Source organism: Pangasianodon hypophthalmus, chromosome 9, assembly GCF_027358585.1.
Source record: "Pangasianodon hypophthalmus isolate fPanHyp1 chromosome 9, fPanHyp1.pri, whole genome shotgun sequence".
NCBI classification, from domain to species: domain Eukaryota; kingdom Metazoa; phylum Chordata; class Actinopteri; order Siluriformes; family Pangasiidae; genus Pangasianodon; species Pangasianodon hypophthalmus.
In genome coordinates, this window is record NC_069718.1 from 16,451,557 (window position 1) to 16,472,087 (window position 20,531).

At 37.6% G+C, this 20,531-nt stretch overlaps 2 protein-coding genes across 2 annotated transcripts; one reads left to right on the forward strand and one right to left on the reverse strand.

The window, feature by feature from the left end:
• The first annotated feature begins 1,413 nt into the window (after positions 1-1,413).
• Positions 1,414-10,560, forward strand: clpxb (caseinolytic mitochondrial matrix peptidase chaperone subunit Xb). Its single transcript, XM_026919335.3, has 15 exons — positions 1,414-1,712; positions 2,060-2,143; positions 3,983-4,143; positions 4,372-4,492; positions 4,724-4,878; positions 5,053-5,212; positions 5,517-5,558; positions 6,452-6,628; positions 7,252-7,416; positions 7,936-8,024; positions 8,852-9,016; positions 9,112-9,414; positions 9,579-9,671; positions 9,759-9,865; positions 10,223-10,560. The coding sequence occupies exons 2-15, from the start codon at positions 2,086-2,088 to the stop codon at positions 10,311-10,313; spliced, it is 1,887 nt and encodes a 628-aa protein (XP_026775136.3). The 5' UTR covers positions 1,414-1,712; positions 2,060-2,085; the 3' UTR covers positions 10,314-10,560.
• Positions 10,561-11,091: 531 nt separating this feature from the next.
• spi1a (Spi-1 proto-oncogene a) lies at positions 11,092-18,265 on the reverse strand. The gene is made up of 5 exons (XM_026919336.3): positions 18,024-18,265; positions 17,611-17,701; positions 15,718-15,890; positions 13,123-13,279; positions 11,092-11,975 (listed from the first exon to the last, which is right to left on the reverse strand). The coding sequence occupies exons 1-5, from the start codon at positions 18,072-18,074 to the stop codon at positions 11,665-11,667; spliced, it is 783 nt and encodes a 260-aa protein (XP_026775137.1). The 5' UTR covers positions 18,075-18,265; the 3' UTR covers positions 11,092-11,664.
• Positions 18,266-20,531: the final 2,266 nt, after the last annotated feature.

Here is a 20,531-nt window from a genome sequence, read left to right on the forward strand (position 1 = left end):
AAAATGGTGAACTGAAATCTATTTTATATTTTAAATTCATTGAGGAATTTCTGATGACTAGCTTATGTTCTCAACCAGCTTCATTTGGGAGCTTTCTTTCAAGATCCTAAATAGGCTGAGCACTTGTTGGCTGCTTCTCCCAATTTCCAAAAGAAACCTATTTGTTTAGGGAAACAATTTAAATTTACAATTTCAATGAAGGAAAAAGTACTTGTTAAAATATCTTTTTTTTTTTCCTTTTTTTTAATTCAGAAGTAAATGTGTATATGGATATTGACTTTACTATTTACCCTTGTCAGATTTTAACCATAAGCCTTTATCAAAATGTCAAAGACAATGAAAATTATACATTCAATTTAATGAGAATATATTTATGAGACAAACTATGGAACACAAGTTTTATAACCAAGATACACTCACAGGTCATGTTAATATTAACATCTGTACACCTCCTCATTCAAGCAGTTAATGGCTAATCATGTGGCAGCTGTGCAATGCATAAAATCATGCAGATAGAGGTCAAAAGCTTCAGTTAATGTCCACATCAATCATCAGAATGAAGAAAAAAAGTGATCTTAGTGAGTTTGACTGTAGCATGGTTGTTGGTGACAGATGGGCTGGTTAGAGCATTTCAGAAACTGCTGATCTCCTGGGATTTTCACACACAACAGTTTCTAGAGTTTACAAAAAATGGTGCAAAAAAAAAAAAAAATCACCCAGTCAGTGGAAGTTCTGTAGTTGGAAACACTTGATTAGAGAGGTCAGAGGAGAATGTCAAGACTGGTTCAAGCTGATAGGAAGTCTACAGTAACTCAGATAACCACTCTTTACAACCATGGTGTGTAGAGAAATCAGCTCAGACTGCACAACATGTCAAACTTTGTAGCAGATGGGTTCCAATCCTATTAGCGACAAACAAGCATCTGAAGCTACAGTGGACACAGTGCTCATCAAACTGTACAGGCAAGTCAAAGACCAGGGGCACACAGTGCTGCCACCACATGATTGGTTACAGTGGCTTAGTGGTTAGCACTGTTACCCTGCACCTCTGGGGCTGGGGTTTGAATCCCAGAGTTTGCATGTTCTCCCCATTCTTCAGGGGTTTCCTCTGGGTACTCTGGTTTTCTCCTCTAGTCCAAAAGACATGCATTGTAGGTTGATTGGCATTTCCAAACTGTCAGTAGTGTGTGAATGAGTGTGTGTGATGTGATTGACCTGTACCCGGTCCAGGGTGTTCCCTGCCTTGTGCCCAGTGGCTCCAGGTTACACAGGGTCACGGGGTCATGGATGCATGAGCAGGGGTGCAAGTATTCCTATTAAAGTGACCTGCGAGTGTATAAACATAATATTAAATCATACGCTAGAGGGCGCCATGATGCTGAGTCATTGTGTATTTACAAAACAGACGAAGAAGAAACGTCAGACTGTTTATTCTGTTTAGTGATAGCGGAGAAAAACAAGCTTGGTCTAGTTACACCGAGCTGCTTCAGCGATTACATAACCCTGACCTCGTGCTGATGGAAACATCCGTTTAGGGAATACACTTTAAGCTTTTAAACACAGTCAAACCGGCATGAAATATTTTATAAACTGCACAGTTCATCCTTTATGATAGCGTTATTTTAGTTTAGTTTAGCTTAGCGAGCCGCTGGACGGAAGCTGGCAGTGTCAGTAACCGGTTTGATGTGAACTCGGACACTCTGTTCCTTCCTGTAAGTAACTAACTGCAATAACTTATTCAGTTATACTTTGTTTGTAGGATTACAACATGTTTGTTTCTAAACTAGCTACTTTATGTTAAGGCTTCGCATGTGCAGTATAAGTAGCAGTACTGTGTTGTTTGTGTCAGTTTGTTTGTTTGTTTTGCTAACGGTATTAGCTACTGCCCCTTTGTTTTGACAGCAGAGAGTGTGCTTCACCTTCAGGCTCCTCGGTCTCCGACTCTGCTTTTGAGCTGTTATTGCTAAAAATGAGTTGCATAAATAAGCTACAAGACAGTGACAGTTAAGAGATGGTGTTCAGCTGTGAATTTCTGCTCTCATATCTAACTGTTTCTTAGCTTTTCTCCACATCTCGACTCAGAAGATGTCTTCCTGTGTATGTAGAGCTGCTGCGAGGCGACTCTTCAGTTCAGCACACACAGGTGAGTGTGTGCACCATCAGCCTTCTCAAAGTCATTCATTACTGCAAGTGTGTGCACCATCACACTTCTCAAAATCATTCATTACTGCAAGTGTGTGCACCATCAGACTTCTCAAAGTCATTTAATACTGCAAGTGTGTGCACCATCAGCCTTCTCAAAGTCATTTATTACTGCAAGTGTGTGCACCATCAGACTTCTCAAAATCATTCATTACTGCAAGTGTGTGCACCATCAGCCTTCTCAAAGTCATTTATTACTGCAAGTGTGTGCACCATCACACTTCTCAAAGTCATTTATTACTGCAAGTGTGTGCACCATCAGACTTCACAAAATCATTTATTACTGCAAGTGTGTGCACCATCAGACTTCTCAAAGTCATTTATTACTGCAAGTGTGTGCACCATCAGACTTCTCAGTTATTTATTACTGCAAGTGTGTGCACCATCAGACTTCACAAAATCATTTATTACTGCAAGTGTGTGCACCATCAGACTTCTCAAAGTCATTTATTACTGCAAGTGTGTGCACCATCAGACTTCTCAGTCATTTATTACTGCAAGTGTGTGCACCATCAGACTTCTCAGTCATTTATTACTGCAAGTGTGTGCACCATCAGACTTCTCAAAATCATTTATTACTGCAAGTGTGTGCACCATCAGACTTCTCAGTCATTTATTACTGCAAGTGTGTGCACCATCAGACTTCTCAAAATCATTTATTACTGCAAGTGTGTGCACCATCAGACTTCTCAAAGTCATTTATTACTGCAAGTGCCAGCACTTAATGTCAAACACTGAAAAAAAAAACTTCCCCTTAGTGTCCTTAATAATATCTTAAATGGGCTATTAAATATGCATTAGTGTTAAAGAGAGAGAACAAATTTTATAGGTTTAATTATTGTGCACCAATAATTAGTGAATGAGTAATAACACTTAATGAATTTGAAAATGACTGTGCATTCATTTTCATTAAACAGATCACTATTTAGACAGGATAAGATTTCTAGACATATTTTTGTTAAGTAATGTTGCCAGAGGATAACTGTAGTAATTCCGATCAAGGATAAGCAATCTCATTATAAAGAACAGAGATGAAAGTGTCTACCCGATGTACACATGGTCATCACAATGCAAGTTTTATGCATGCTATGTACACCTCAAATAAATGCAAACTATTTATTATTTATATATTTTTGGCCTTTAAAAACTCTGCTTGTTGTAGGACTTTCAGCTGTGTGAGTTACAATTAATCATTATTAGATTGCTTGGATGTATTTATGTAGGCTTTTCCTGTGCTAGGAACTCAAGTACTTACCTTAAACCTTAATCACTTCTCTGGCAAGGTTTTCAAAAATGTGTCTATATTTTATATTGTCTCCACACTGAAAAAATAGTGTGAAATGTGAGCCCTCTTTTCAAACAGGATAGAATAGAATTTGGTCCAGTATGAAAAATAATTTGAATGGGCTCCAGCTTCTAGACATTTCTTCTGTTCTTCTTCTTCATTGAAGAAGAACTAGGAACTAGGCATTCCTCCTATTGTCAATTCACTGTGCTAATGTTTTGAATCAGCTTTCTAAAAAAAAGTGTCAGCTTATCCTTCCCAGTGATGTCTTGGCTTGTGTTAATACCAAATTGTATTGTATTTTTTGATATTTTCTAATACTGCATCAGTCATCAACTTACGTTCACACTTACCGATTAATTGCCATTAAATTTCAAAAGCTCATTCATGTAATTATCCTTTGGGTTTGTCTGAGTTACTAGACATGGCCTGTGATTTCTCTTAGCATTTGGATTGCCATAAATTTATTAATGATTCAGTTGTCTGTGCTTGCAGGGTTTTCACGCTCACACATTAAGTTCTATGCTGTCAGTAGCAGAGTGATTCGTGAAGCCTGTCTACCTCCTGCAGTGCGAGTCAGATCGTTTTCAGAGAGTGCCGTGTTTTTAGCCTCAAAGGAGAACACACCAAAAGATGGCTCCAGTGATGGGGGAAAGGTACTTTTTTTGTTGTTGTTCCAACACTGCACTGAGCATTAACAGCATAGATTACCATGCATATAGATTCACATGTAAATGTCCAAGTGTTTTCCAGTTTCATTCGTTCTTCATGACTGTATGGTCCAGTAATTTTCCAGTTGTATTGTTATAATGCACAAACATTAAATGTTTCAGGAAGTTTGTGTGTTCAGCTTAGATAGTTATGAATCTGTTTTATCTGAGCAGGAGAGTGCAGCAGACAGAATTGGGAAGAGATCTACGGGTTCGGGCGGGTCAGGGAAAGGAGGACGTCAGCTACGTTGCCCCAGATGTGGAGACACATGCACACATGTGGAGACGTTTGTGTGTAAGTGTAATTACTTTTCAGAGGCCTTTTTTTTTTTTTTTTTAGCTATGCATTAAAATTATTTAAACTTACCACACTTATTTCTTATTTATTATACACTTCTATATTAAAAAAAGCACCAGATAATTTCTTGTGAACTTTCAATGTGTAGCATGAGGCTGTATGCATTCTTGCAATATCTGTAATTCCCTCTCCAGCATTCACACGGTTTTGTTGTATTTCCCTCTCTAGCATTCACACGTTTTGTGAAATGTGAAAAATGTCATCACTTCTTTGTGGTGCTTTCTGAAAGCGATTCTAAGATGGGTCTGAATAAGGAGGCAGAATCTGGTGCCGAAGCTGTTAAACTGGCATTTGCTCAGAAACCTCCCCCACCCCCTAAAAAGGTATGACCCAAATTATGAAGGATATTAAATCTGCTACTTTCCTGATGTAACTGGGATCTATGTAAATGGCAACGTGTTTAATAAACCCATAAACAAGTTTAATGTGACACTAATCTGAACTGGAGACCAGTAAAGATAAAAGCTAAGCTATGTGTTTGTGTCGTTTCACTGCAGATCTATGCCTACCTCGATAACTATGTTGTTGGCCAGTCATATGCAAAGAAGGTGCTGTCGGTTGCAGTGTATAACCATTACAAACGGATCTACAACAACCTTCCTGCATCAGGCGGACAGCAAGCGGGGACAGAGAAGCAGATCTCTCTCACTCCCCAGGGTTAGTGCATCAGCTTCATGATAATGAACCACCTTGTTTCTATCAATTATAACGTTATTAATTTTCTGAGTACACATTAAGTGAATACTAAATAGACAGTAGAATGATGCTACAGTTGCTAAAGCTTATTCTTCTTACTTTTGACCATTGTGTTGATGTCAGCAGCAACTTGTACAAATTTCAATTTCTAACCCAGGCTTTTACTTCTTACTCAGTTTACCTACTCCAAGTGTGATAGGCTTTTCTTTTCAATAGATGTCACAGTATCCTTAATCCTTAATCCCAAATTTTTTTTTTTCTGTAGAGCTAGAGATCAGAAGACGGGAAGATGAATACAGATTTACAAGTAAGTGCATTTTCGGGTGCGTGAAGAAATATACAAAATAAAATCATGATTTTTTTTTTCGTGATTTGTACAATTAAATCGATAAGTGTGACACGCTCATGCATTTTAGGTGGGCAGTAGTAGGAGCAGTGATGGCACGAGTCAACCAATCTTGCCATATTAATAACGTTGCCATAAAATAGCTCTATGCTATAGAACTTTATGCCGTATCTCTTTACTTATAGTGCAGCTATCTGACGAGTAGCTTTCAAACAGAAACAGGAAAAATGCATGCTCCCAATTGGTTAATCCTGTTTCTCTCCATAACAGCTGGTATCCAAAAAAAAGTGCTTAAATAATGATATGCATTTAAAAAAAATAAATTAATTAATCAGTATAATAAATGTCCTCACCTAATAGTGCATACACGTAAATAGTTTCTGTTAGCCTGCCTTTTTTTTTTTTTTTTTTTTTTTTTTTTTTTTTTTTTGAAACATCCACTTCTAATTTCAGAGCCTAGGTTATTGGTGTTAATTGATATATGTTAAATAAGTTTTTAAAAATTAAAAGTTTTAGATTACAGCCCTTCAGGGTCTCTCAAAAATGCCAATGTGGCCTGGGCAGATTTTGAGTTTAATCTGTGGTGTTGTTCTATTGGGCTCACCTTCTCACCTTTGCTTTTATATAGTGCAAACTCTGACAATACATTTTACATGGTTTTTTTTTTATTCTTCTACCAGAACTTGTGTGAATATACTTTTCATGCTCAACTGTTTTGAGTTATTTTGTTTGTGAGGAAAGACTACTATGGTTGTTGGCTCAGACACAGTGACACTTCTACAGTTTTTGTTATTCACTGTTTGTTCAGCTGCTTTCTAAAACTGAACAATACACTGGCTCATTTTCATTATCAGGGCTGCTTCAGATTACTGGGATCAGCCCACATGGCAATGCTCTTGGTGCATCTGTTCAACAACGGGCCACTCAACAAGCTACCCCGGAGAAAAGGGGTGCCGAGGTGCTGGACTCTACTCACACTAACATCAAACTGGAGAAGAGTAACATTGTGCTGCTAGGCCCTACTGGATCAGGTGTGGAGCAAACAATTTCTTACAGGAGCCCTATCCCTCTTTAGTTTAGAGCACCTAGTATTCTAGGAGTTCTTTTTAAATTAGAGCTGCTATAATCAGTGCTGGCAAATGTCCATCCAGACTGAAGGAGTCTAAGCTCCTTTCTTAAGTTATATGTTCTGAATCCAAAGCTCCTCCCTCCACTCTGCTGTAATCCTTGGCTTAGATCCTACTCCATCAAGTTAGTGCCGGACTTCTGATCATTTCTGGTATACTGTTGTATGAGCTGACCATGCACCTGCAATAAGTAATTGCAAATACTTCACAGCCACGGAGGACTGCAAATTTGCAAAGACATTTAAGAGTCAGGTTGTGTTGAAATTTTTGGTTGCTGATTACACATATAATGATTATCAGGATGTGAGAATAGTTTAGCAAAAACCTTTTAAAAAAAAATCAGTTATAGCAGCTTTAAGTTTGATGTAATCACAATGTCCACGAATTTGAATATAATCATCACTTACTTAAATCTAAACCTTACCGTGTGATTCAGTATGAACAACTTGCTGTCCTTCAGTAATAAAAGCAAGGCTAACTGAGAAAAAGTTTTTTACTTGAAGTATTACTGATATTTTGCTCTCCAGGTAAAACACTTTTAGCTCAGACTCTGGCTCGGTGTTTGGATGTTCCTTTTGCCATCTGTGACTGTACCACGCTGACCCAGGCAGGCTATGTAGGTGAGGATATCGAGTCGGTCATTGCGAAGCTGCTGCAAGATGCCAACTACTCAGTGGAGAAAGCCCAGCAAGGTGGGTGTTTTTGAACAGAACATTTTAATCCAACCAAATCAAACATTAAGCACATGTGGTATAGTATCGGTTTGCAAAACCATAAATAGAGATGAGATATGACAGAGGTTTAATCTTGTTTGTTTTGTTAGATATCAAGGGGAAATTAAAGTAAAACTGTCAGATGAAAATGCAAATTAATATGATGCATGGTTAACAGCTTAGTTGTTGATTGGATAATGAGCACTGTAGCTAAGTCATGCAATCTCTAAAGAGAAACAGGAAATAGAGACATGGGTGTTTACTTTTTTTGTTTAAAATTTTTTGCTTTATTCCGCATTACCTTTTCATATACTTTTATTCTATGCATCATAAACAGTGTTGTTGTCTTTACATAGATCTGGCAGAGCACGTTGTACTGTGTCCTACTCTGATGGTTATAATAACTCATGCTCATATAAAAAAATGTTTAGGGATTATTCTGAACACCACCCCTCTCACTTTCACACTCTCTCACACAATCTTGTTCTGGCCCCACAGGAATAGTGTTTCTGGATGAGGTGGATAAGATTGGAAGTGTTCCAGGAATTCACCAGCTCAGAGATGTAGGAGGAGAAGGCGTCCAGCAGGTGTGTCATATGAAACATTTGGTCCATTTTATGTACCGCAATAGTTACTCTTTTAAGTTTTTATTTACGTGGTTGCCCATGTAAATAAGTAAATAAATAAATAAATAGATAGATAGATAGATAGATAGATAATTAAATAAATAAATAAATGTTGTATTCATGTAATCAATATACAGTAAAAGATGACCTATAGTGCACAGAAGTGGAGGGACAGAAAATCTGTTTTGTATGCTGTGGTGAAGCATTAGCATACAAAGAGCAGTTGTATGTTTTGGGAATTCATCACAAGTTCCAGTAACTGAAACACTCAGAACCATGATGAATATTACGGTACTAATCCAACCATAAAGTGCTGTACACTTACTCTCTTCCAGTGTTATTATGTGTAAGCCAGGCTTTTAAGTCCTTAGGTCTAGCTCAAGCTAATGGCTGTAAATAGATTATTATCCTTCTAAAGCAATCTTTTTCTGCTGTTCAGGAGGCTATTGTTCCTCAACTGTAATAACATAGCAAAGCAAATTCTATTTAGGCTGAATAACCCATAGTCTGCCTTGAAGTGTATGGTCATTAGCTGTCTAGTGGCAAAACAATGTCAGTCTGGTAAGATGGTACTCTGTCAGTATTGACTAGCTAGATTTTAAGCGGTGGCACTGTGTATCTATTTTTGTCTGTGCGACCAATAATTCAGACACAGATTACATGCAGTAGTATACACTTTTATTTAATCAATGGCAGATGGATCTGTAACAAGACTGTATCTTTGTTAATCCTTGTTAATGTATCAGTGTTAATCCTGCCCTTAACCTTATGCTGTTACTTTTGGTCAGGGTTTGTTGAAACTCCTGGAAGGCACCATTGTGAATGTTCCAGAAAAGAACAGCAGGAAGTTGCGAGGTGAAACTGTGCAGGTGGACACAACCAACATCCTGTTTGTGGCATCAGGAGCCTTCAACGGGCTGGACCGAATCATTAGCCGCAGGAAGAATGAGAAGGTGAGATAGGCAGACATTAGGTCAGCACTGGGTAGCAGTAAGCTACCACAATAGAGGCCTTTCAGTGACCCTGGTTTGTGACTTTGTGTGTGCAGTACCTTGGATTTGGCTCGCCCTCTAACCTGGGGAAGGGACGCCGTGCAGCAGCAGCAGCTGATCTGGACAATAGCACAGGCAGTGAGCTGGATGTGGCTGCTGAGATGGAGGAGAAGGATCAGCTGCTGAGACATGTAGAGGCACGTGACCTCATTGAGTTTGGCATGATTCCTGAGTTTGTAGGTCGTCTGCCCATCGTAGTGCCTTTGCACAGCCTGGATGAGCAAACACTAGTGCGCATTCTCACAGAGCCCCGGAACGCTGTGGTGCCTCAGTACCAGGCTCTCTTCAGCATGGATAAGGTGATCTCTCTTTCTGTGTTTCTCTCCTACGTGCACTTCTATATGACTATAGCATATATAGAGACAGAAGGAGTTAGATCTATATCTAACCATCAACTCAAAGTCTCTTTGCTGTTTCTGTGGTCTGTTATGTAAGCTGTGATGTCTGATATCCTGTGTTTCAGTGTGAGCTGAATATAACCCCAGATGCACTCAGGGCAATTGCCAGACTGGCTCTTGAGAGGAAGACTGGAGCCAGAGGTCTCCGGTCCATCATGGTACACTCTACACACATACTCTGTTTCCTCTTTTTTCCAGCTGGTGTCATTCAGAGTGTCATAACTGTACCATGTTATGTTCTTTAGGAGAAGCTACTGTTGGAGCCAATGTTTGAGGTGCCACAGTCAGATATTGTGTCTGTGGAGCTGAATAAGGATGTGATTTTGGGCAAGACTGAGCCACGCTATATCAGGTAAACTTGATTTAAGCATGCTTAATATCCATATTTTCCTGGCATGAAGTCAGAGTGCCAATATCAATATCACTTTGTTGTAGAAGGTGCATTAATCTACCAGATATTGTTTGTTTGTATTAGATCTAATGTGGCACTCCAGAGACAGTGTAGTCTAGTTTAGCATTTGTTTTCATAAATGTTGCCTGTAAAAAAAAAAAAAAAAAAAAAGTCTTATTGTTCAGAAAGGGTGGTGCATTTTTTGCTGATAGTCTCAGTATATTGAATGTTTCTAAAATGATTTTACAAAGAGCAACATAGCTGAAAGAGAGAATTATTTTTTATTGTGTGTGTTTGTGTGTATTTGCGTGTATGCAGAGCTTCAACTAAAGAGACCACAGAGGAGGAGTATGACTGTGGCATTGAAGAAGAGAACTGGCTGAGACAGGCAGAGGTAGCCAACAACTAATAATGCAGCTGTGAAACATCTAATAATACAGCTGTGAAAATCTCTCTGGATTCTGCGTCACTGAACTTGTGAAAACAAGAAGCAACATTCTAAAGAGGACCCCAGCTTAAACCTAAAACAGAGACACTTAACAAATATCAGCTGAACAAGGAATGTACAGAAAGTGACTACACACAGGCTTTAATTACAGTCTTTGTGGATAACTTAAAATTTGCTAACAATTTTATGTATCTAAAAAGAATTAGATTTTCTTGAGTGAGTTTTTGTGAATGTGGAAAGATTGCCTTAACTGGGATGATAAAATGCAGTTTAAGGCATAAAGCTAGTTATGTTAAATTTTTAGTATTTTTGGTGCATACACCAACTTGTCCTTTATTTAGTAAGAGTATTTCAGCTGTGCATAATGGTGGTGCTGGTTTCTCTACCTCTTTTTTTTTTAACAGTAATGAATGTGATGCTGCTCTGTACTTATAGGTTTATCTTTTTTAGACTACCTATAATTGAATCAGAGAAACTGCTCTAGAGGACTGTGATTTTTTAAAACAATGCACAAGCCATTGCAAGAACAGCACAAGTGACCTTTTTCAAATATGCTAAATGCCCTCTTATTAACCTGCTCTTCTTGGCAGATGTACTGTATGTTTGGTTTGTACAACACTGATAATTCATCAAATCTCAGTACTACTGATGGTTTCGAAATGCAGTCTGTCTACACACACTTGTGTGTTGAATTGAGTTCACAACAGTAATGAAACATTTTGTACTCATAACAGTGACATTAACTTTTCATATATACTTTTATTGAAATTTTTCCATTTCAGATGTCAGCAAACCACCACAAAGGCCATTAAATTTGGAATTTATATGTTGTTATTTAAAAAATATAAATATAATGTGTATATGCGTAATGTTCATCTGTGTTATTACTTATTATTTAAGCAGTAAATATTTATCAAAGAGGGTAAGAAATAGTCAGGATTTTGTAAAAATTACTATGGATTTTGTCTGTGCAGTGTAAATGTTAAGCCTATAGGGGACAGTACACACCAAGTTCCCTAATCCACACAGAGACATTCAGCTGTTAAAACAGTAGTTTTCCCCATTTCACTAACAATCCACATAGAAACCTGTCTTTAGGCCTCTCAAAAATATGGAACTTATCATACTGTCTATCATTTTCAAAGAGATTTTAATTTCCATTGTTGAGTGTAGTAGGAAGCAAAATCCTAACACACACCCCATGCCTAAAAATGTCCTAGATATAGTGTGTGTGGAGTCCCTGAGAAAAAGCTGAGAAAAAAAGCCCTGCCTCTGTGGTCATCATGCAGCCAACAGCAGTGGGAATCCTCTCTCAGTGGTATTTTTTCTCTGCTGACATCCTTCTCAGCACCTCACTACTGAACTGGTATGTAAGTTTCTTCTTGACTTTTTTGACTTCTCCTGTCTTGCCGTAGTTGCGCAGGGCCCTAGCCATCTTCTGATAGGTCATTCTCTTGCGGTTGCCCTTCTGCAGGCCCCAGCGGCTGGCCAGCATCTCCTTGTGTTTGGAAGAGAACTGAAAGGTGCCTCTCTCTCTGTCCACCCACCAAATGCAGTCTTTCATATCCCCATCTCTGAGCAGCTCCAGAAGGAACTGATAGAGACGCATTTTTCTTTTGTTGCCTGGAGGACCAGAATAAAAAAAAAGACTTGTACAACTCTGTGTCTGGGAGACATGGCAGGTTTCAACATTGCCACCACAGTTTTATATTTATTTATTTCTGCTTTAAAGCTGGGTGATATGACAGTATAACACTCATATTCTGATAATTTTTTCTGACATATGACTATTGAGATTGATCAAGTATAAAGATAGTCAGATATAATGGTCATGGCATAGGGCTCAAAATATCATGACCAAAACATGAAAGGGTGTAAATCCCATTTAAACACCAAAAGCCAACTGAAGACAATAGCAGAAATTCATTAAAATCCCATGTGATCAAGGGAAGCAGTAAACGATTACGTGTCTTGGGAAGAGTGCTGTCAAGACCAAAGCACTGTAAAGTTTTAGTAACCTTTAGCATTTATATGAGGAATTGCATCATTTGTTGGTTGTTGGGAATTTCTGCCTAACCTTTCAGCATTCTTCCATTACTCTCCCATGATGTTTTATGGCTTGTTGCAAAAACCACATGAAACACCTACACTGTTCTCTCACTGCCATTAACTTGTTACTGCTGTGTGTGAGTCAAGTTCTTCCTGAGTTCCACTGGGCTGCCAGTTATGTGATTAAATGGAGTTATGTAAGGATTGAGGAACAATATGAGAGAACAGTTTGCTCTCCTGTTTTCATCTTTAGCAAGAAGGGTCAGATCATTTTGTGCAAAACTGCCAGAAGAAATACATTACTATGGCTGGAGTTTGTGTGATTAAGGATATAATGACTGTGCACAACTTTTAGAAATAACATGAATGTTTCCTTTCATATCCGCAGAAATTTGCCAGGAATCAGCATCTATGATAATAGAATCTATGATAATAGAATGAATTTCAAACTGCTATACTATTAGCTGGTAAGATCAGCTATTTTTTGCCATAGCATTAAGATTTTTTTTAGGAGAACGTAGCCTTCACTGTCACTTATAGAAGTACAGTATGGTGAAATTCTTTTCTTTGCATATGCCAGCCTGTTAGGAAGATGGGAACAGAGCACAACCTTCTTATAAGCAGTCCAGAGGCTTAACCATTGAGCCACGACTGCTCCTAGCCTGGTAAGGTTGACAGCGAGCCTACTACCTGGCTTTTAAGCCCTCCATTTCTCCCTCACCTGTTATGCTAGTGGATGTGCTAGCAAGGTGTGCCTCATGGTCCTCTTCTCCCTCAGACACCTCAAATGGTGGACTGCGTGCCCCTGCATCCTCATCGTCTGTGCTGCAGTGGGCAGGAGGAGAGCGCTGGTACAGTGGGTGAGAGACATACGCAAACTGTCGACCAGAACAACATTCATTAATTGCTTTGTGTTAATCAATAAGACTTATTTTGCTGAGCCAAATCAGAAATCAAATAAAGAACAAAGCAAAATATGTTTATCATAGACTACCAATCAATGTACAAACAGTGTTTCAATTTTGGTCAATCTGGAAACCGAGCACTGGGTCCAAATATGGACTAATCCAGCATGGTGTGATTTAAACCAGCGGGGTTGGATTAGGATGTCGACCCAGTCTACTGGGTTGATTTTTTTTTTTTAACCCAACTTGTGGGTAAAAATAGTTATTCTTTACATCGCTGGGCTCTACACACCCAAGTGTGCATAGGGTGCAGCATCTTTTTTTTTTCCATATCAGCACAAAAGCTTCAGGAAGCGCTTTTTTCTACAAAAAAACACTATGTGTAAAAGTAGCCTTATCCATGTATGTTTTGAAATCATGAGTGGCATATATTAAATGCAGGATTAGAATTAACTTGACTCCAGTGCTAGCCAATAATCTGTGACAGAGAGTGTGAGGTTATTTTTAACTAGCTAGAAGTAATGTTAATGTTAAATTACCCAAAATGAGGTGAGTTAATGTTACTGTATATATAAGTATGTAAGAATGGAATCTAATCTTTACAATTTTCTTACAAAAACTATTACTTTGTCTTATTTATTACCAGTAGCTGACTTCAGCCATATTTTCTTACAGATAATGTCACTGTGTGTCAGCAGGCTATCACAGGCTATCCAAGCACACTACATGCTAAAAAAGTTATTGACTGCATAATGTCTGCAAAATATAACTGTGAACGTTTAACTAAACTATAAAATAAGTTAATTGTGAACGAAAACTTTTTTCTTGAAGTTGCAGCTGATTTCTTTTACTTTCAGAATTTTTCTGGTTGCCACTCTGTCTCTACGTGTGCAGTGGAAAATTCCCTTTCAGGTCCACATCAGCAACTCAGCATGCTGCGTTGCTCGTTAGTAAACCCAATTTAGACGACTTTGGCCCAAGCACCTGGCCAAACACGCTAAACCCAGCAACTGAGTTGTAAAAATACTATTTTTATCTTAACATTTTTTGTTAACTACTAAACTCACATGGCATCACTCAGACAAAACAAAATTAATTTATTGGATCAATTTATACAATTTTATTAGGCAAGCTATATTGTTTTGACAGTGTTTATTGTGCTATGGACAAGAAACATGCTAAGTTGACACAATCTCAAAACAGCAGTCCCATACTCGGAAACCACAGAATTACCTTATAATGAAAGAGGAACTGCTAAAGCTATTGTGTCAGAAAAAAAAAGGCATGAGACATGTTACATTAACTTTAATATCATTTTCATTTTTTCTTATAATTTCATTTTGTGCCCTTTTATAGCTTTTATGTTCTCTTTTTCAGTTTGATTTTCTTTGCCAGTAATTGAAAAGAAATATATTCAAAAACAACTGAGTTCAAGTTGTCGGTCAGATGTATAATGTGTAATGTCTGTTTAAAGATATGTCTTTTAAAATCAAGTCTCTTTGTGCAGAATTATTGTACAGGTTCGCTGTTAACAATAGGATCTCTGTTGTTAAGAGAATGTGAGGTTTAACCAATACATGTTATGTGTGTGTGTAGCATGTCCCTGATTGAGAGATGGCAGTGGCCACAGTCCTCTGTCAGGAAAAGACAATGTTGAGCAATCAGTCTGTGTGACTGCAGTGTTTCAGTGGTTCTCAGTGCAGATGGTCTCTGTAACATCCTGCCTCGTGCTCATCACTTTAAGCCCCATTATGTTTATTCACCGACCTCTTAATGACTCATAGTTAAACTTTATCTTAACTCTAATACCTAATGTTCAGTGCTCCTCACATTGTCTACAGTGTGTTCAGTGTGTACCTAAGATTAGGATTGACTTGCAAAGAGAAAACAATAGATGCATTTGCAGTAAACAACTGACATATGGCAGTAAATTTGCATCCAAGTGTAAACAAGACAATTCTCACTTTAGGTTTATGCTTACACACTGAAGCTCTTTCTCTCTTTTACTACAGGCCAAGTATGAAAGCAAGTGTAAGGTTTGTGAAAACATATTTAATTTGCTAACAACCAGAACAATGTTTTTTGTTAATCTCAAACAATCTTAAACAGATTTTCTCAAAATATTTCATTGTTTTGCAGTAAGCTACAGTTCCCTTACGTAGACTAGTCTACAATAATTTACATACTCCTAGAAAAGGGGTTCCTAAATCCCTAGAAGTGTAAAGTCTAACAGTTTGATGAGTTCCATACTCTAAATCATGCGTGTTTGAGCAGGGAAATAACCAGACTGCTGAACACTTGCCCTCGAGGGCTGGGACTTTTTAGACAGTTCATCTGACCTGTGATGTGTGCATACATGCATACATAATATTAGGAACCGTTGTTTCATTAGTAACTATTCGAGGACTAACCTGAGGTGTAACTACAGGCACAAAAGCCCCCAGGCCTGAATCCAGAGGCGGGTGGTAAGACTCCACATCGCCATAGTAGTAGGTGGCAGGGTGTAGTTCAGTGAAGTGACTACTCGAAGGGACCTCCAGCTCACTCTGGTGAGTGTGATCAGTGTGGTAGTCCCATCCACTCTCTGGAAGAAGGAATGAGAGCAAGAGGAAATGTATTTTTAAATGTTTTTTTAAGCGTATTTTTAGAGAAGATAATAGATGTTTTATCAGCCCTGGCTTCAAAACAAAAGACAACTCCACAAAATATAGATATTTAACACATCTAAGTCAAAGTAAGAGGACTTGGGTTATAAACTTGAACACCCATTCAAAGGGCATGAACATTTCTGTCTTTAAGATTATAGATAAATTCCAGTTGCTGTGCTTTATTTTTCCTAGAAAGATACATACAGGGTTGTATACTACAGCTAGGTGTTTAGAATATGTACAGAATCCTAAATGATTGTTTGGTTCTGGTGGTCCTTGCCTTTCGTGTCACTTTCTAGAGTGTAGAGGGGAGAAGAATCTGAAGCAGGTGTGTCCTGAATCTTATCACTGAGTAAAGATCATATCCTATAGGCTCATATTGTCCATGGTGCAAATCTGTCATGTAATGGTTACTTGCTGTAAATGACTCTATGTTCGTAATGAGAAAAAGAGAAGTATGATCTAAGATTGGGAGAGCAACCATAGGCTGTTTCGATGGAGAGGAGATTGCTGCCAACTTTCACCTCTGCCATTTGGAAAGCCAACATATATTTGCAGATGGAATAGCATAATTTGGCAAAGATAGCATTAACAACTACTGAGGCAGTAAGCAAAATCAAGTGGGTCTAGAATTCATACACAATTCATGATCACAACTTATTGCTTTGGTTGAAAAAAATCTTTGTGTCAGAATTGGTAGGGACAAGTATGCCCAAAACCCAGATGTAACAAAGACAGAGTTTCTACATCTTTGTCAAAATGTAAGTACATCCTTTTAAAATAATTGCGAGGAAGTTTTTTCTCAACTTGTTTTTCCAGTATTGGCTAAAATCGTTCCAACTGGCTTGCTACCTACTAGGTAGTACTTGAGTCAGATTGCAGCAGCAGTGGAAATGGAGCACAGCCCGCAACATCTGAACAAGCGCAAAGCCGTGAAATGTTTCCCAAGCACTTAATAATTTACATGTTCTGTTCTTTATCAGTTTTTTTTAAACCATAAAATAAAATTAATAATCCACCTTTAGACCCACATTTATCACAGTATTTACAATATATTAAAGTTTCTAAAAGCCCATTTGCTATCTTATTTTGTGCTTTGTTATAACCTATGATGATTAAGTTCTTTTCACAAAAAAATCCTTCAATGTAGATTGAAAAACCTGTAAAATTCTAAAAATTAGAAATATGTTTCTCATTTTCTCTTATTTTCCTTTAAAGTAATATATTAATTATGGTCTGTTTACTTTAGTTAGAACAGGAACATGCTTAGTGCATTTTTCTGTAACTTTTTGAAACTTTACTGCTCTGTTTACTTTAGTTAGAATAGGAACATGTTTAACGTGCTTTTCTATGACTGCTTTGAAAGAGACAACTTCTGGATTTCTTAAAATAATTAAGATCTTTTTCAGACTGTAATATGATCCATCTTCACAGCTGATGATTTCCCTTTTAAAATAACATCATGGTTATTTCATTCTCTTAAATGATTCTGATACCTGTGTTTTTTATATGTTACTTTTCATCAGAATCATATTTCACCAGCAGCTCTTTAAAAAGCATTTGTGTGATTCAGTTGTCCAAAATAATTGGCAAAAAAAGACCACAAACAGAACACAAAGCTGAAAATAATTCATTTTTTTCTTCCTTAGAACTTACCCATATGTCCGTCTGGATCACTGGTTATGTATTGGTAAAAATCATACTGCGGTCGGAAAACTTGATCATATGCAACAATTTCGTCTGATGACTGAAGGTTTGAGAACATAGAAACATGAATGTTTTGTCAGAATATTTTACAAAAACATGCATTAATTGTAATTAGATCTAATAATAATAATAATAATAATAATAAATAATAATAAAAAAATAATAGAAGCCTTGGACCTTATGCACTGTATTAGAAATAAGCTAATAATCATATCATAATAATCACACCTTACACACACATTTCTTTGCATTGTAAATGACCAATAAATACAGCACCATATGCATTATATTAGTATTCAGTACAAGTATTGAGTGTCACAGATTTTTACCATACACTCATGACAAGAAAAGCATCTACTTACTGATGAAATGACACAACCCTCCATTCTGTAATGTAAAATCTTCTCAGGCATACAGCTCTAACTGTACTTCTCTCTGTTACATAAGGAGCAAACGTTGGAAAGCAAACTTATCCTTTGTTATTTTTTTTCTTCTGTTACACTACAAATACAGAAAGGAAAGTGAAATGGTGACAAATGCCTCTAGAGGTCTGCACTTTATTACCCCTCACTGACAGTTCTCTCTGTGCTGGTAGTTCCTGATTTTCATCAGGTCAGAAGTATGGAGCCTATGAATAATCGTAGTTCTGTCACTTCAGAGCAGCCAATCATGTTGTGTGTCAAATATTTGCTGTTGGTTTGATTCTATTTTCATGATTTTTTTTACATTGATGATGTTTTATTTTCTGAAAGCCATATTGCCATTTATTTTAGATTTTACGGACTTCTGATGTTCTTCTAAACCTTTTAAAGATGGAGTGTTTCACTCTTTAAGAGTTTGCCTGGAGTATAAAATGCACTTAAAGCACCTACAAAAAAGGTTTAATAGTTTTTGCCTTATTGAAGGTTGGTGTCATGAAAAGATAAACATTGTGGCTTTTCTCTCACGACCACGTAACAATCCAAAGTTTTAACAAACATACAAAATAAATAACTGAACAAAATTTGCACTGAAATGTAATTTCCGACATGTTTTTATGCATGCAAATTACAGTGTTACAGGTAATGGTTCTTGGGAAAAGGGGAAATATTTTATCCTACTCTCTTTTGATTACAACCCAAGCAATGCAAGGGAAAATTTCTGATAGAGATAATACATTGTATGAACATAAGAATGTCACAAACATTAGGGTTAACCAAAGTGAAGTTCCAAAAGATTCTTGTTCCTTTTTTTTAATCAAAGCGTCCCACTGTTGTCAGTAGGTTTGAGGAAGTAGCTCCTGTTGCAGCACACAAGACCATTCCGTAATGGGGATTTCATAGACCCCTGTTTAGGCCTGTTTAGTGCTTCTACTGCTGTTTTGAGAGAGTTTATTTTCACCTACAGTCTTGTTTAAATATGAGAAGTATCTAGAATGATAAATAAAAATTGTATGTTATTCAAATCAATATAAAATCTAATTACGTTAATGTACATCACATACACTGATCATTAAAGAGGTGGATCAATTAAGTCTACACAGACACACACACACACACAAATTATTAATCTTCAGCTTTATTCTAATCACTAACAAGTGGTTCTGGGTCTGAAATCATGTTAGCTGAAGTGTATGACATCCAAGGCACTTAGAGTATACAGCTCATCAACACCAGTCTTACAAAAAAACTATTCTATTTAAAGTAGAACTACATTTGCACAATATGGAAAAACAATAGCATTTGTAGCAGCATTTTATTAGTTCTTAGATGAAACAAATAAGTGTAGTAAAGTCAATCCACATGATGTGCTAGGTGTAGTTTTCTAACTCAATCTCTCTCTCTCTCTCTCTCTCTCTCTCTCACACACACACACACACACATATATACGGTAAAAAGGAGAAGTTAGAAGCTTTCAGATTCATTTCCCCCTGGTCAGCATGTATGTGAATATCTGTGGTGGATATGCTCCAGCTTTGAAATCTTTCGGCTGTAATCACTAAAATAAATGTGCTCCCAAAAACCAATCAGCAAACTGTTTTCTTGTGTTTGCATTCCATATTAATTCATGTATAAATATCTAGATTAATGGTCATATGGGATCAAAATGGCAATCTGATGTTGTCTGACTACCTGACTGATAATTTGAATGTTGTATTGGTGTGTGCGTGTATGTGCTCTCGTGTTTTCCCAACAGTGTGTTGCAGGGTATTTTTCAGGCACCACAGGAAGTCCGTTACATCTGTTCACACTGACTGTCTCTGTTGCACAACAGACCAGAAGAGCTCCATCCTCACTGTAACTGTTTTCTTAGTTTAGCTCGTCTAGCAACAGAGAAAACAATTCACTCAGCCCCTCATCTACCTGCCTGTACAGCATACACACTTAGACTAACTGCTTTCAACACACACACACTCTGATACACATACACTGGGACAGTATTTCTCTTCAGGCAGAAGGTGACCACACCAAAAGTGAAGTACTGCAGGCCGGGGACTTGATTGACAGTTGGACGTCTTTATCTTTATCTCAGTAGACAAACTTCCTGCCAGCCCAGAGCTCGTGACCAACTGTAACCACACAGTACTATGACATACTACACACAGCTTCAGGTATGAGAAGTTCATTACAGCCCCCACACCTCCCAACATCCATCTCTTCCGTCCATGCACTCAGAAACACTTACAATCCAGACTCCAGAATTATTGGCACCCTTCAACACTTCCGATGAGTGATATTTAGAGCTCAAACAGAGATGGTCTGTAGTATAATTGTTACACACACACACACACACACACACACACACACACATATATATATATATAGCTTTCTGTAGTGTCAGACAAAGTTGGAGGACACATCTAAGACCAGTCCTCCATACACAACACTGTA

What these genes read in the sequence shown, in the direction of transcription:
- clpxb (XM_026919335.3), top strand. Translation starts at nt 2,086, where the DNA reads ATGTCTTCCTGTGTATGTAGAGCTGCTGCGAGGCGACTCTTCAGTTCA. An exon ending in CTTCAGTTCAGCACACACAG is followed by an intron (nt 2,144 to 3,982) that starts GTGAGTGTGTGC and finishes CTGTGCTTGCAG; the next exon opens with GGTTTTCACGCTCACACATT. An exon ending in CTCCCCCACCCCCTAAAAAG is followed by an intron (nt 4,879 to 5,052) that starts GTATGACCCAAA and finishes GTTTCACTGCAG; the next exon opens with ATCTATGCCTACCTCGATAA.
- spi1a (XM_026919336.3), bottom strand. Translation starts at nt 18,074, where the DNA reads ATGCCTGAGAAGATTTTACATTACAGAATGGAGGGTTGTGTCATTTCA. An exon ending in AGGGTTGTGTCATTTCATCA is followed by an intron (nt 17,702 to 18,023) that starts GTAAGTAGATGC and finishes TCAAACCTTCAG; the next exon opens with TCATCAGACGAAATTGTTGC. An exon ending in TGATCCAGACGGACATATGG is followed by an intron (nt 15,891 to 17,610) that starts GTAAGTTCTAAG and finishes TCCTTCTTCCAG; the next exon opens with AGAGTGGATGGGACTACCAC.